We start from the raw sequence: 14,474 nt of genomic DNA on the forward strand, positions 1-14,474 counted from the left end.
GAGAGAGAGAGAGAGAGAGAGAGAGAGAGAGAGAGAGAGAGAGAGAGAGAGAGACAGAGAGAGAGAGACAGAGAGAGACAGAGACAGAGACAGAGAGAGAGAGAGAGAGAGAGAGAGAGAGAGAGAGAGAGAGACAGAGAGACAGAGAGAGAGAGAGAGAGAGAGAGAGACAGAGAGAGAGACAGAGAGAGAGAGAGAGAGAGAGAGAGAGAGAGAGAGAGAAACAGAGACAGAGAGAGAGAGAGGGAGAACTCAAATAATTTTATACTAGGCAACTTTCAAAGTGAGTGTGTGTGTGTGTGTGTGTGTGTGTGTGTGTGTGTGTGTTACCTGACATTCTCATGTCGGTACATGTACATTGTGTTGAATTGTTGTGCCTCTGATTTCTGATTCGCTTCCTTCTTCATTCCCTGCAGCATCTCATCAGCAATGTGCTTCGGCAAAATGGACAACAGCAGCTCCTCCTGCACACACACACACACACACACACACACACACACCTCAGATGTTTCTGTAAGATTAAAGTGATGATAACACTTTGGGGGAACACCAGTCTTTATTTTCTATCAAAAGATTAAGATGAAACTGACATAATGTTTATGACATTTATTCATTCATTCATTCATTCATCTTCTACCGCTTATCTGAACTACCTCAGGTCACGGGGAGCCTGTGCCTATCTCAGGTGTCATCGGGCATCAAGGCAGGATACACCCTGGATGGATTGCCAATCCGTCACAGGGCACACACACACTCTCATTCACTCACACAATCACACACTACGGACAATTTTCCAGAGATGCCAGTCAACCTACCATGCATGTCTTTGGACCGGGGGAGGAAACCGGAGTACCCGGAGGAAACCCCCGAGGCACGGGGAGAACATGCAAACTCCACACACACACAAGGTGGAGGTGGGAATCGAACCCCAACCCTGGAGGTGTGAGGTGAACGTGATAACCACTAAGCCACCGTGCCCCCCTGACATTTATTTATTTGATATTTATTTATTTATTTACAATTATGACATTATGAACTGTCCTGCTGACATTGTGTTCTCTCATCTGTACATCAGCTCTATACACTCACAGAGCCGTCAGTCACCATACATCAGCTCTATACAGTCACAGAGACGTCAGTCACCATACATCAGCTCTATGCAGTCACAGAGCCGTCAGTCACCATACATCAGCTCTATACAGTCACAGAGACGTCAGTCACCATACATCAGCTCTATACACTCACAGAGCCGTCAGTCACCATACATCAGCTCTATACACTCACAGAGCCGTCAGTCACCATACATCAGCTCTATACAGTCACAGAGACGTCAGTCACCATACATCAGCTCTATGCAGTCACAGAGCCGTCAGTCACCATACATCAGCTCTATACACTCACAGAGCCGTCAGTCACCATACATCAGCTCTATACACTCACAGAGCCGTCAGTCATCATACATCAGCTCTATACACTCACAGAGCCGACAGTCACCATACATCAGCTCTATACACTCACAGAGCCGTCAGTCACCATACATCAGCTCTATACACTCACAGAGACGTCAGTCACCATACATCAGCTCTATACAGTCTCAGAGCCGTCAGTCACCATACATCAGCTCTATACAGTCACAGAGCCGTCAGTCACCATACATCAGCTCTATACACTCACAGAGCCGTCAGTCACCATACATCAGCTCTATACAGTCACAGAGCAGTCAGTCACCATACATCAGCTCTATACACTCACAGAGCAGTCAGTCACCATACATCAGCTCTATACACTCACAGAGACGTCAGTCACCATACATCAGCTCTATACAGTCACAGAGCCGTCAGTCACCATACATCAGCTCTATACAGTCACAGAGCCGTCAGTCACCATACATCAGCTCTATACACTCACAGAGCCGTCAGTCACCATACATCAGCTCTATACAGTCACAGAGCAGTCAGTCACCATACATCAGCTCTATACAGTCACAGAGCAGTCAGTCACCACACATCAGCTCTATACAGTCACAGAGCCGTCAGTCACCATACATCAGCTCTATACAGTCACAGAGCCGTCAGTCACCATACATCAGCTCTATACAGTCACAGAGCCGTCAGTCACCACAAATCAGCTCTACACAGTCACAGAGCCGTCAGTCACCATACATCAGCTCTATACAGTCACAGAGCCGTCAGTCACCATACATCAGCTCTATACAGTCACAGAGCCGTCAGTCACCATACATCAGCTCTATGCAGTCACAGAGCCGTCAGTCACCATACATCAGCTCTATACACTCACAGAGCCATCAGTCACCATACATCAGCTCTATACAGTCACAGAGCCGTCAGTCAACATACATCAGCTCTATACACTCACAGAGCCGTCAGTCACCATACATCAGCTCTATACAGTCACAGAGCCGTCAGTCAACATACATCAGCTCTATACAGTCACAGAGCCGTCAGTCAACATACATCAGCTCTATACACTCACAGAGCCGTCAGTCACCATACATCAGCTCTATACAGTCACAGAGCCGTCAGTCAACATACATCAGCTCTATACACTCACAGAGCCGTCAGTCACCATACATCAGCTCTATACAGTCACAGAGCCGTCAGTCAACATACATCAGCTCTATACACTCACAGAGCCATCAGTCACCATCAGTCCTTTGTTTAGTTTTTGGGATATTCTTCCAAAATTTGTGAGAAGTAGAAAAAAATAAATAAAACTAATGAGACGAGAGACTGAGAGAGAGTGAGACAGGTGGACAGACAAAGATTTGGGATTGCATGCATAAGGCACGCTTTTCTCTAGAGCGTCGTTGCCATGGCGATGTGAAACGGCCTGTTGCGCTCTGATTGGTCGCAGAATCTCCGGCGGTATTCTGGGAGTTTGACGCAGAGGAAAAAGTGCAAACTTAAGGGAGGAGGATGAACGGAGAAATAACACATACTCTCTCTTACACACACACTCACACACACACACACACACACACACAAAATGGTCCACAGGGACAGTGTCTGTTGTGTGTGTGTGCTGTAATGGGATCATCAGGAAACAAATGAGGACACAGTTGGTGAACACATCACCGTAATGAGCTGTGTGTGTGTGTGTGTGTGTGTGTGTGTGTGTGTGTGTGTGTGTAAAAAATAGCAGTAAACAAACACCAAAAAAAAAATACATATGTGTGTGTGTATGTGTTTGTGTGTGTGTGCGTGTAATTTGGACTCTATTTTACTGTTGTTTATTGGTAATATTCAATAAATGTATTCAGATTAATAAACAAAACACAGTGTGATCCTGCCACTGCGTGTGTGTTGTACATTATGTATAAGAATCTAGTCCTAAGTGGTACTGTGTTTGTGCTGTACAAACACATGCACAAAACTGCTGTCACAGTGACTGTGTGTTTGTGTGTGTATGTGTGTATTTGTACCTGTTGCTGGCTCTGTTCCTCCAGTGTGAGTCGAACCTCCAGTGATTGTTTAGCTTCCAGAAAGGCTGTGCGATATTTACGATCTGCCATGAAATATGACATCACACCCACCACCACGGCCCCCAGGTACAGCATCACATTAGCCACTAGCTGCACACACACATGTTTTAAAACACACACTTAGAGAGTAGAAAAGAGGGTTTATAGCTGCTATAATGTTAGTGAGAAACTAATTTCACAGAAAATAGGGGGTCAGGGGGGCACGGTGGGCACGGTGTAGGGGCTCACGGTGGGCACGGTGTAGGGGGGCATGGTGGGCACGGTGTAGGGGGTTACGGTGGGCACGGTGTAGGGGGGCACGGTGGCTTAGTGGTTAGCACATTCGCCTCACACCTCCAGGGTTGGGGGTTCGATTCCCGCCTCCACCTTGTGTGTGTGGAGTTTGCATGTTCTCCCCGTGCCTCGGGGGTTTCCTCCGGGTACTCCGGTTTCCTCCCCCAGTCCAAAGACATGCATGGTAGGTTGATTGGCATCTCTGGGAAATTGTCCATAGTGTGTGATTGCGTGAGTGAATGAGAGTGTGTGTGTGTGTGCCCTGTGATGGGTTGGCACTCCGTCCAGGGTGTATCCTGCCTTGATGCCTGATGACGCCTGAGATAGGCACAGGCTCCCCGTGACCCGAGCTAGTTCGGATAAGTGGTAGAAGATGAGTGAGTGAATGAATGAATGAATGAATGAAAATTGTGTTGTTTAATAAATAAAAATGTAATAAATTGCTGCACCAGGTCATGAGATTTAACAGTGTTACACACACGTGTGTGTGTATGTGTGTGTGTTGTACCTGTCGAGCCAGTACAGAGCTCTGTAGGTTCACCTGCCACCTCAGTGTGATGGCGATGGCGAGCAGGGCCGTGTGTACGCTGCATGTGATGGCTGCCAGTATGAGGATGTGTGTGAGTGGCAGTGGCATGGTGAGGAACAGTGAGAAGGTGAAGAAGGTCTGCCACCCGACCGCATCGCTCGCCTCATTAAACCCGGTGAAGTTAAATCCCACGTAAAAGAGCACATGTAGAGAGATGAGGATCCACAGAATGAACGGCACGGCGTGACGCCTCAAGGCCTCCGGGAGCACACAGAACCTGCAGAACACATAGAGCACCACATCTGCCCCAAGCCCTGCCCCTGCCGCCGCTACCATCACCTTCTTATCCCCCGTGTACATGACGGCACACATCACGATCACGTAGCAGTTAAAAAGTGCCGCAAAGACCACAAGGACGAGCAGCGTCTCCTGCCGCTGGCGCCGGAAGTACGTCTGGTACACCTTCTCAAGGGACGCGGGCGAGAAGGACAGCCTCAGAAACTGTGGGATGCATGAAAACCCATGTGGTCGAACTGTCGTCACATCGTGTGCTCTCACAGAAGGTCTGTGGTCCTCCGGGATGCTCACAGAGCACTCGTTTATGTTGTGGTGGGACATCGTGTTCCAAAACAAATCGTTTCTTTCTTCAAAAGTAAAATGTCGAGATGCCCAACAACGTCACAGATTCAGCTCCAGTGTGTGAAACATCGTCCTTTCAATCGATGAGGCTGAATCGAGAACCTGCAAGAGCCAGAAACCAGGTGGTGATTATAACGCTCTAGAGAACCGGGTCATTGTGTATCAGTCTGCTGTTCTTCACCATTCTCTTCATAACACTGTGAAAAAGAGCAAAAAACAACAGATTTAAGAGACTTTGTGTGGAGGTGAATGTAAGATTTATGAGTAGCATGAAATAATAAGCTGCAGTTTCTTCACAGTGCCATTGGAATTCTGGAATAATTACAAAGTCAGAATCACCTTTAAACATTGCATACTGCACCTTTAAACATTACATACTGTGCCTTTAAACATTACATACTGCGCCTTTAAACATTACATACTGCCCCTTTAAACATTACATACTGCACCTTTAAACATTACATACTGCACCTTTAAACATTACATGCTGCCCCTTTAAACATTACATACTGCACCTTTAAACATTACATACTGCGCCTTTAAACATTACATACTGCGCCTTTAAACATTACATACTGCCCCTTTAAACATTACATACTGCACCTTTAAACATATATACTTTAAAAGCAGATGTATGCTGCTTAATGAAAGTTTATACACAAACAGTGTGAAACAGCATTAAGTTCATACATTTTTATGCTACAGATAGATGCGTTAGTTTCACAGTAATAAAAGAAACACTCTGATTTCTCACAAAACTAAACACTGGAGCTGCGAAAGCTGCACAATTCTTCAGTAATAGCAGTCAGTTAAGGGAAAATTTCCAGAGCACAATAAAGCACAATGGATTCGAAACTAGTCCCGAAACTAGAACATGTCATTAACATGTTAATATTACTGCTACATTTAAGTGATGAAATACACATTATATGCTATAATCAGTAATAAACAAACATTTTCCTATAAAGAAAATCTAATCTCTATCTCTCTCACACACACAAAGTGAAATCCTCACCTCTGCTCTGAAGGATTTTAACTCCACATTAATCAGACTTTCATTTCAATTCTGTTTTCAGCTCATAATATATAATAATATCCGAACCCAGGGAGCGTCGTCTTGCTGTTGTGAAGTTAATACGTCTCTCTCTCTCTCTCTGTCTCTCTCGCTCTCTGTCTCTCGCTCTCTCTGTCTCTTTCTTCCTCTCCCTCTCTCCCTCTCTCCCTCTCTCCCTCTCTCTCTCTCTGTCTCTCTCTCCCCCTCCACCCCCTCCCTGTCTCTCTCGCTCTCTGTCTCTCGCTCTCTCTGTCTCTTTCTTCCTCTCCCTCTCTCTCCCTCTCTCTGTTTCTCCCTCTCTCTGTCTCTTTCTCTCTCTCTCCCTCTCTCTCTCCCTCCCTCTCCCTCCCTCTCTCTCCCTGTCTCTCTCTCTCTCATGTCATGTGAGACAGTGTTGCTAAACTAACCGGCAGGTTGCTAGTGTGTTTGTTCGCTCAGGAGAGTTAGGACCATCCCAGGGAACTGGCATGATGACACACACACACACACAGAGACACACACACACCACACACACACACACAGACACACACACACAAGAACAGACACACACACACAAGAACAGACAGACACACATACACACACACACACACAAGAACAGACAGACACACACACACACACACACACACAAGAACAGACAGACACACACACACACTCACAAGAACAGACAGACACACATACACACACACATACAGACACAGACACACACACACACACAAGAACAGACAGACAAACACACACACACACACACACACAAGAACAGACAGACACACACACACAAGAACAGACAGACACACACACTCACAAGAACAGACAGACACACATACACACACACACAGACACAGACACACACACACACACACAAGAACAGACAGACACACATACGCACACATACGCACACAGACACACACACACACACACACACAAGAACAGACAGATACACACACACAAGAACAGACACACACACACACACACTCACAAGAACAGACAGACACACATACGCACACACACACACACACACACAAGAACAGACAGATACACACACACACACACACAAGAACAGACAGACACACACACACACACTCACAAGAACAGACAGACACACATACGCGCACACACACACACACACACACACACACAAGAACAGACAGATACACACACACACACACACAAGAACAGACAGACACACACACTCACAAGAACAGACAGACACACATACACACACACACACAGACACACACACACAAGAACAGACAGACACACACACTCACAAGAACAGACAGACACACATACACACACACACACAGACACACACACACAAGAACAGACAGACACACACACTCACAAGAACAGACAGACACACATACACACACACACACAGACACACACACACAAGAACAGACAGACACACACACTCACAAGAACAGACAGACACACATACACACACACACACACACAGACACACACACACACAAGAACAGACAGACACACATACACACACACACACACACAGACACACACACACACAAGAACAGACAGACACACACCCACACTTCTTCCACAGCGTGTAGAAGCCATCATTTTCAAGCGAATTAACCACTATTTGTTTGTTCACAAGTAAATTAATCCTTCAGAAGCACCAACTTTGATTCCTTTTGTGTGTCCTTCAACATTATAAATCACTTTTACTCACAGAAACAATTGTTCAACAGAATTCTGTGTCATTTTGGGAAATAAAATCTAATTCATAATTATTGCATTTAAATGAAACTATTTCAGTGTTTATGATCCTTAAATTATGAAATTGTAGTAAATAGCTAATGATCCTTTAAAAGCTTGTTAATGCAGATGTGCTGCTATTAATAATTTCCGTACACTTTTGTTTTCTGGGTCATGTAACATAATGTTGAAATTCTACAGTTTTATGCACAGCCAATGCTAAATTGATTAGTGTGTTATAGATTTAATCGAGTACGTGTGTGTATCAGATCCGATCTAATGCCAATATTGCTTGCTGTAAAGTAGTTAATTAGGAGGGAAAAAGGAATCTGCACAGTGTGAGCAGAGCGGTGACCATGTTGGTCTGATGTCACGAACTCATGTTAGAGAAGAGATGTAATGTACAGATTTATTTGTAGATTTTGTTGGTTGTAGGCTGAGATTTAGAAGCTGTAACTGACCATCACTTGCTTGATGGTTTAAAGACGCCTTTAATTTTGTTTACTGATTAGTTTTATTTGTCTTAATTTGTGGGTTTGTTTTGGAATCTTTTCTTTGGAAACATTTTATATAATGTTCATTAAATTGGTGTGTAAGGATGTATATCTGGTGTAGTACTGAACACACACACACACACACACACACACACACACAGAGTTTTACTTCCTCTGCCTCCACATGGGGGCACCACATACCTCTCTCTCTCTCTCTCTCTCTCTCTCTCTCTCTCTAACGTTTAGTGTAGTGTGAACAATGAACACTCTGTGTGTGTTTTTGTACTTTTTTTATTGAAAGATTTCCTTAAATGAGGATTACACTTAATTAAACCACACGCTGACCTCCTCAGCACACGAGACACTTTTACAGCATTTTTATTGAAAAAGACTCAAGTGAGATGTGTGACAGAAATTCAGTGTGATCAGGACAGAAGTAAACACTTTAAACATTCAATACGTCATTTAAAAATTAAAAAATATATATCACAGGAAATGATGGTATTAAATATTTATCCCATGTGTATCGTAACATTTGATTTGTTTTACTTTTTTAAATCACCTTGTGGATAATCCAGTGTTTCTACATCATTATTACTGTAACTATTGTTGTTCATGCCCCAGTTATTCGTGTCCCAAATAACTTCATCAGTGCTCTACATTTCCTTGTGTGATTCAGTCATACATATCTTTTGTACAGTAAGTGCACTAACGAAGGTGTAGAAGTAAGATGTTTAACATATAGGGCCCTAATCAGTACAGAAGTGAACTACAGAGTTCATAAATACATGACTGCAACTTTATGAATGAACTACACACTGTGTAGTGCACTTCATTTCCAATAGAGGGGCGATTTAGGATTTAGTTAATTACTTTCTATGTAGTTCCTACACCCTATTTATTGCACTGCTTAGGGTGTGAAATGCCACTTCCACTAATGAGTCATTTTGGATATTGTGAGCTTTTATGAGCACACATCACATGTGCACATTTAGCGCCGCTAAGTGGTGGAAACTAACTGTTAAGATATCTAAGTGCATCAGAAGACATTCAGCCTGTAGTAATTGATAACTTGGATAACAGCACCGCCCTGCTGGTCACTGTGCATTACACAGGGTACATACTCAACATGGTACAACAAATTACACAAGCCCAAGGGACATCAATGAGTGAGTGTGTGTGTATGGGAAGGTCAGAGTGGGTAATGTGGAGAGTTGATATGCTGGTGGAAGGGTGTGTGTGTGTGTGAGCTGTACAGCAGTTCAGTAGGTGTGGCATTCAGGCCAGGACACAGCGGCTCGTGGTTGGTCAGCACCGAGGTCAGATACTTTACTTCCTCCGTCAGTCTCTTCACTTCCTTCCTAAGAGCTGTGTTCTCCTTCTCCAGATTCTCACTCTCCTGCACACACACACACAAACACACACACACACGCAAATCTTGTCATGTTACTGAAAAGCCACAAAGCGTAAAATGTCCTGAAGATGTCTGAATGGTTAAAGCTCTGACACTGGAGACTTCTTCTAAATGCATAAACGTCTCCTCAGGAAATATCAACGATTACTAAATACGTTGTTTTTTTGTTTTTTTGTTTTTTTTTTTATAAATCTGTTTTTTAATATTATATGAAATGCAAATCCCTGAGAATGAGCTGTTACTATAGAAACAATAACATGGAGCCAACGTAAGTGCGCACTACTTAGTGGACTGCATGTGATTAACATTTCAGGGTTGAACATTGATCAACTCTGTAAAATAAACAGAACAGTTTATTTGAAATAACTGGGATTTAATGCTGTAAGTTTACAGTTAAGAACATAATATTAGTATCAATATATGTCGTTAGCATGAAGAGATCATAGGCTAGTCGACATCAGAAGCGCGACGGTGACATTTTACGGTAAGATGTTGGAGTTAGTTGATTTGTTCTACATAGAGGTGTGAAAAACACACGCTGCAGAAAAAGCACTAAAAAGCCTTCGGCGCTCCCACTAGTCTGTGGCGTAGCCTTCCAGTTAGCGTTAGCGTTAGCCTTCTGGTGTTTGGGGTTTACCCTCTATGAATGACGCAAGTCAATCATCACTCATCCATGTTTTACGAGAAATGACATTCTACTCGTCCCCACGCTAACATGCTGAGGTGTACTACAGGAAACGTGTCATTATGGAGGGAAATTACAGCTTCCTGTTTATCACTCACAGACTGAAGAGAGAAACCACAACGTGTACACTCTCAAAAATTCACACACACACATGGTCTTCATTTACATCTGACATATACACACATGCTGAAGCAGGTATTTATGATACATGTTTTAACCGTTTACAGAAGGAATTTCAGTAGATTTACACATTAACATCAGACCCCCTGAAGAAACGTCAACTAGCAAACGTCTCCTCACGTCATGTGGCGTTAGTTTTAAAATCGGCTCAGTTATAACAGATCAAATGGCCTTTTCCCAGCATAACACTCTGACTAGCCTGAGTTATCAGATGAAAAATGTGTTCGTATCTGTTAGCAGAAACACACTTCACGCCAATCTGATTAGCCCCTGTGTATGGTATTAGTCCCACTACCCTCTCATTCGGAGAAAACCCAAATCTAATGCTCACTTTTGTGGTTAAAGACATGCTAATTGATTACCGAGAACTGACCAAGGGGGTTAGTGTGTACTTCTGAGCAATAAAGTGTCCCATCAGCAACAAATCTACATGGCTATTATTTACATTTATTCATTTTGCAGACAGTTTTATCTAAGAACTTAAACCTCCTGATGTAACATGACTTGTTAACATGACTTGTAAGTGACTAGCATAAACCTCCTGAGGTAAATTAAACTGGCTAGTAATAGCCTTCTAAAGTGAAATTAAATCATTAGCAAAAATCTCATTATGTAACTTGACTAGCAGAAACCTCCTGGCGTAAGTATGGCTAGAAAAAACCTTGTGAGGTCATTTTAAATAGCCAGCAGGAACATCCTGGGGTAAATCTAACTGAATACAAAAACTGAGTGCATTAAAAAAAATCCTGTAGTAAATTTATCCAGATTATTTGTACGTTAACATTATTTGTCAGCAGGAGTAACGGCAGCATGGTGTGTGAGAGGCAAGGGTCTGCTTCACAGAAAGTGAAAGGAGTGAGTAATAACACACACACACACACACACACACACACACACACACACACACACACACAGATTATAGTAGGATACATGATGTGGTAGGGTGGAGAAGGACAAAGTAGGTAGGGCAGGATGGGTTAAGATGGGGCAGGGTGGGGCAGTGGGGTTTGGTTAAGCAGGGTGGGGCAGTGGGGTTTGGTTAAGCAGGGTGGGGCAGGAAGGAGGACAGCTAACTGCTACAAATGTATAGACTGACTGTTACAAAGCCCTGATTCTGGAGACTCCTTCTATAAACATTAAGTAAAGGTCTTTTTAAAGAGAACGTCACCATTTTCAGTCTGTTTACGTGGAACATCTGCCGTACACGTCTCTCTGTTACACGTCTCTCTGTTACACGTCTCTCCGTTACACGTCTCTCCGTTATTGAGCTGTTTACTCTAAACTGATAACGCAGCAGAACGAAGGCATTAATACAAACCTGCTCTCGGAAATTAATCAACACCTTCCAACCAATCAGAATCCAGAATAGTGTAAAAACACATAAACAGTGAGTCAGAATTTATAGCAGGAGTGTTTTTACATCAGAGAGAGTGTGAGAGTAATAATAAAGGCCGTGACTAACAGAGCCGAGAGGGTTTTTTTGTTTCTGAAGTGGAGAAAAATATTCAGAGAGTTGCTAAAGTGTCGAGTTCTGTAACGAGACATGATCGTGTGGTTTGTCACGCGATGTTTTCCCGCCCACATCATCTAATTAATGCCAGAAACGGAGGCAAAAACACGAGCGAGTGTGAAATTCGACAGAAGCCATGACGCATCGCCACATGCTCAGCACAGAGCCATGTAAATATACGAGCTGGACAGGACCGTTAGCATCACTAACCTTGTTAGCTTCACATACACGAGTGTCGATGTGATACACAACATGCCGGGTCTCGTTATTCCTCTGTTCAGGTTCTGTTCCCAAATGTGTTTGTGTGTGTGTGTGTGTGTGTGCATGTCTGCATGTGTGTGTGTGTTTGTGTGTGTGTGCTTGTCTGCATGTGTGTGTGTGTTTGTGTGTATACAGGTTCTCACCAGGTGCAGACTGTCTGCTTTCTGTGTTTGTCTCATCCTGCTCTTCTGAGCTGCGATGCGATTCTTCTCCCTCCTCATCACTTTCCTCACGTCTTCTGATGATCCCTGCAGTAAGGTCAAAGGTCAGTCATGCATTAAGTTAACGTGGACATGTTGAACACACTTAACAACTCAACATGCTCAAACATCATCCCTCAAATGGTCTTAAGGGAACCCTTCTGTAGACGTCTGAGACATGCTGTGAGCTTTAGCTTATAGTTTTAATGCTATCACCTAGCATGCTAGCAGAAACCAAGCCAACCTTGGAGGTTACTGCTCGCTCCCTAAAGTTACCATGGAGAATATTTTTGCTGGATCACAAAATTGACCGCAGAACATTAATTCTAGCTGAAGATACCTTGGCTAGGTTCAGATAGCTGATTAAATTTACCAAAGAAGTGTGTGTGTGTGTGTGTGTGTGTGTGTGTGTGTGTGTGTGTGTGTGTGTGTGCAATAAGAATATTTCCAGTGTGATAAGAGAACCTATTTATGTAGTTATACTTTATATTATCTCTATTTATATTCAGATACAGAATGCTAATGCAAGTGAGTAATTTTTACCATAATGTTGTCTGGTGATTAGCATTATTGTTAGCATAACTAGCAGAGGTGGCAAAAAAAGTTTCTGTTTGCACACTGATGAATGTGTTGGCTGTAAATGTAGGCCAGAATGTATGTGTGTGTGTGTGTGTGTCTGTGCAGGATGTAACATGTAACAATGAATGAAGGCTAGTAGTGTAGAGTTAGCATAACTGAGCAACATTGGCATTACTAGCAACCGGACATATTATGTGTGTGTGTGTGTGTGTGTGTGTGTGTGTGTGTGTGAGAGAGAGAGAGAGAGAGAGAGAGAGAGAGAGAGAGAAAGTTAGCATATTGATGAATGAACGCTAATATGGTTAGCAACATTGGTAGCAGAATTGTGGTTTGTGTTTGTGTGTTTTGTGTGTTGTCCATAACGGCACTTTCACTATCACTAAACGCCATCCTGCTGTCTGTCTCTTAATCTGTCTGTCTCTCCACCTTTTTCTCTGTCTCTTCACTTCCATAATTCTGTGTGTCTCTCAATCTTTCTTTCTGCTTCTAGGTCTGTGTTTGTTTCACACCATTTCTCTCTCTCTCTCTCTCTCTCTCTCTCTCTCTCTCTCTCTCTCTCTCTCTCTCTCTCTCTCTGTTTGTCTCCATATTTTGTACAAAACAACAAAAAGCTGTTACTGGCTTTATGTTAAAGTACACAAGTTAGATGAACGAAGTTCACATCCTGTCTTGGTGTGTGTGAGAGTTAGATAATTGTGTGTGTGTAAGAGGTTCAGCGTTACGGGGACGTCCCTTCAGAGTAATGGAATGAATGAATAAACTCACGTGGAGCGATGGAGTGATAGAAGTTGAAAAGCTTGGAAGATGCAAGAAAGAAAAAATATAAAGTGCAAAATAATAAATCCACAGATGTGCATGCATGAGAAACAGAGGAGAAGAGTGAGAGAAAGAGGGAGAGAGGATGGAGAGATGATGAGAAGACAGATGAAGAGTCGTACCTGTTTGTGTCCTGGTGATGGAGATTTGGTGTAGCTTGTATCATTACTGTCTGACCCCTGAGCCATACCACGCTTTTCTTCTCTTTAGCACTCTCTCTCTCTCTCTCTTCTGTCTGTCCTATCTATATCTTGCTCTGTTGCGTTCTTGCTCTCTTCTTTGCTTGCTCTTTCTCCTCCAGTGAGTGAGTGAGTGTGTGTGCAGAGAAGTGTGTTGAGTCGAGCACAGTTCAATGCTTAATGCGTAGCAACAGTTCCTCCTCCTCCTCTTTCTCTCTCTCTCTCTCTCTCTCTCTTTCTCTCTCTCTCTCTCTATCTGTGCCTGCCTATCTTTTACTCTTTCTCAACTTAGTGGTATGTGTGATGTGGTCTAACTTAGAAAATCTCTCAGTCTCGACTGGAAGTCATGTGACCCCTGGAAACTTTGAATTATAAAAAGACAACAAAACCCCAGAAATAATCCAGACAACAGAATTAGAAAATAGAAAATAGGATTAACGGAA

The 14,474-nt window shown here is 43.2% G+C and overlaps 2 protein-coding genes across 2 annotated transcripts in view; both read right to left on the bottom strand.

The window, feature by feature from the left end:
• The window catches only part of LOC132854706 (adenylate cyclase type 3-like), a 13,951-nt gene extending 9,010 nt beyond the window's left edge, over positions 1–4,941 (bottom strand). Inside the window, exons 1-3 of the mRNA XM_060883282.1 lie at positions 4,284–4,941; positions 3,443–3,592; positions 331–464 (exon numbers count right to left, since the gene is read on the bottom strand). Coding sequence (XP_060739265.1) covers positions 331–464; positions 3,443–3,592; positions 4,284–4,922 — 923 coding nt within the window. The 5' untranslated portion in view covers positions 4,923–4,941. The remainder of the gene's footprint in view (positions 1–330; positions 465–3,442; positions 3,593–4,283) is intronic.
• A 3,541-nt stretch (positions 4,942–8,482) lies between these two features.
• On the bottom strand, positions 8,483–14,219 carry batf (basic leucine zipper transcription factor, ATF-like). Its single transcript, XM_060884158.1, has 3 exons — positions 13,975–14,219; positions 12,401–12,505; positions 8,483–9,606 (listed from the first exon to the last, which is right to left on the bottom strand). The coding sequence occupies exons 1-3, from the start codon at positions 14,038–14,040 to the stop codon at positions 9,400–9,402; spliced, it is 378 nt and encodes a 125-aa protein (XP_060740141.1). The 5' UTR covers positions 14,041–14,219; the 3' UTR covers positions 8,483–9,399.
• Positions 14,220–14,474: the final 255 nt, after the last annotated feature.

This window comes from Tachysurus vachellii, chromosome 12 (assembly GCF_030014155.1).
Source record: "Tachysurus vachellii isolate PV-2020 chromosome 12, HZAU_Pvac_v1, whole genome shotgun sequence".
NCBI lineage: Eukaryota > Metazoa > Chordata > Actinopteri > Siluriformes > Bagridae > Tachysurus > Tachysurus vachellii.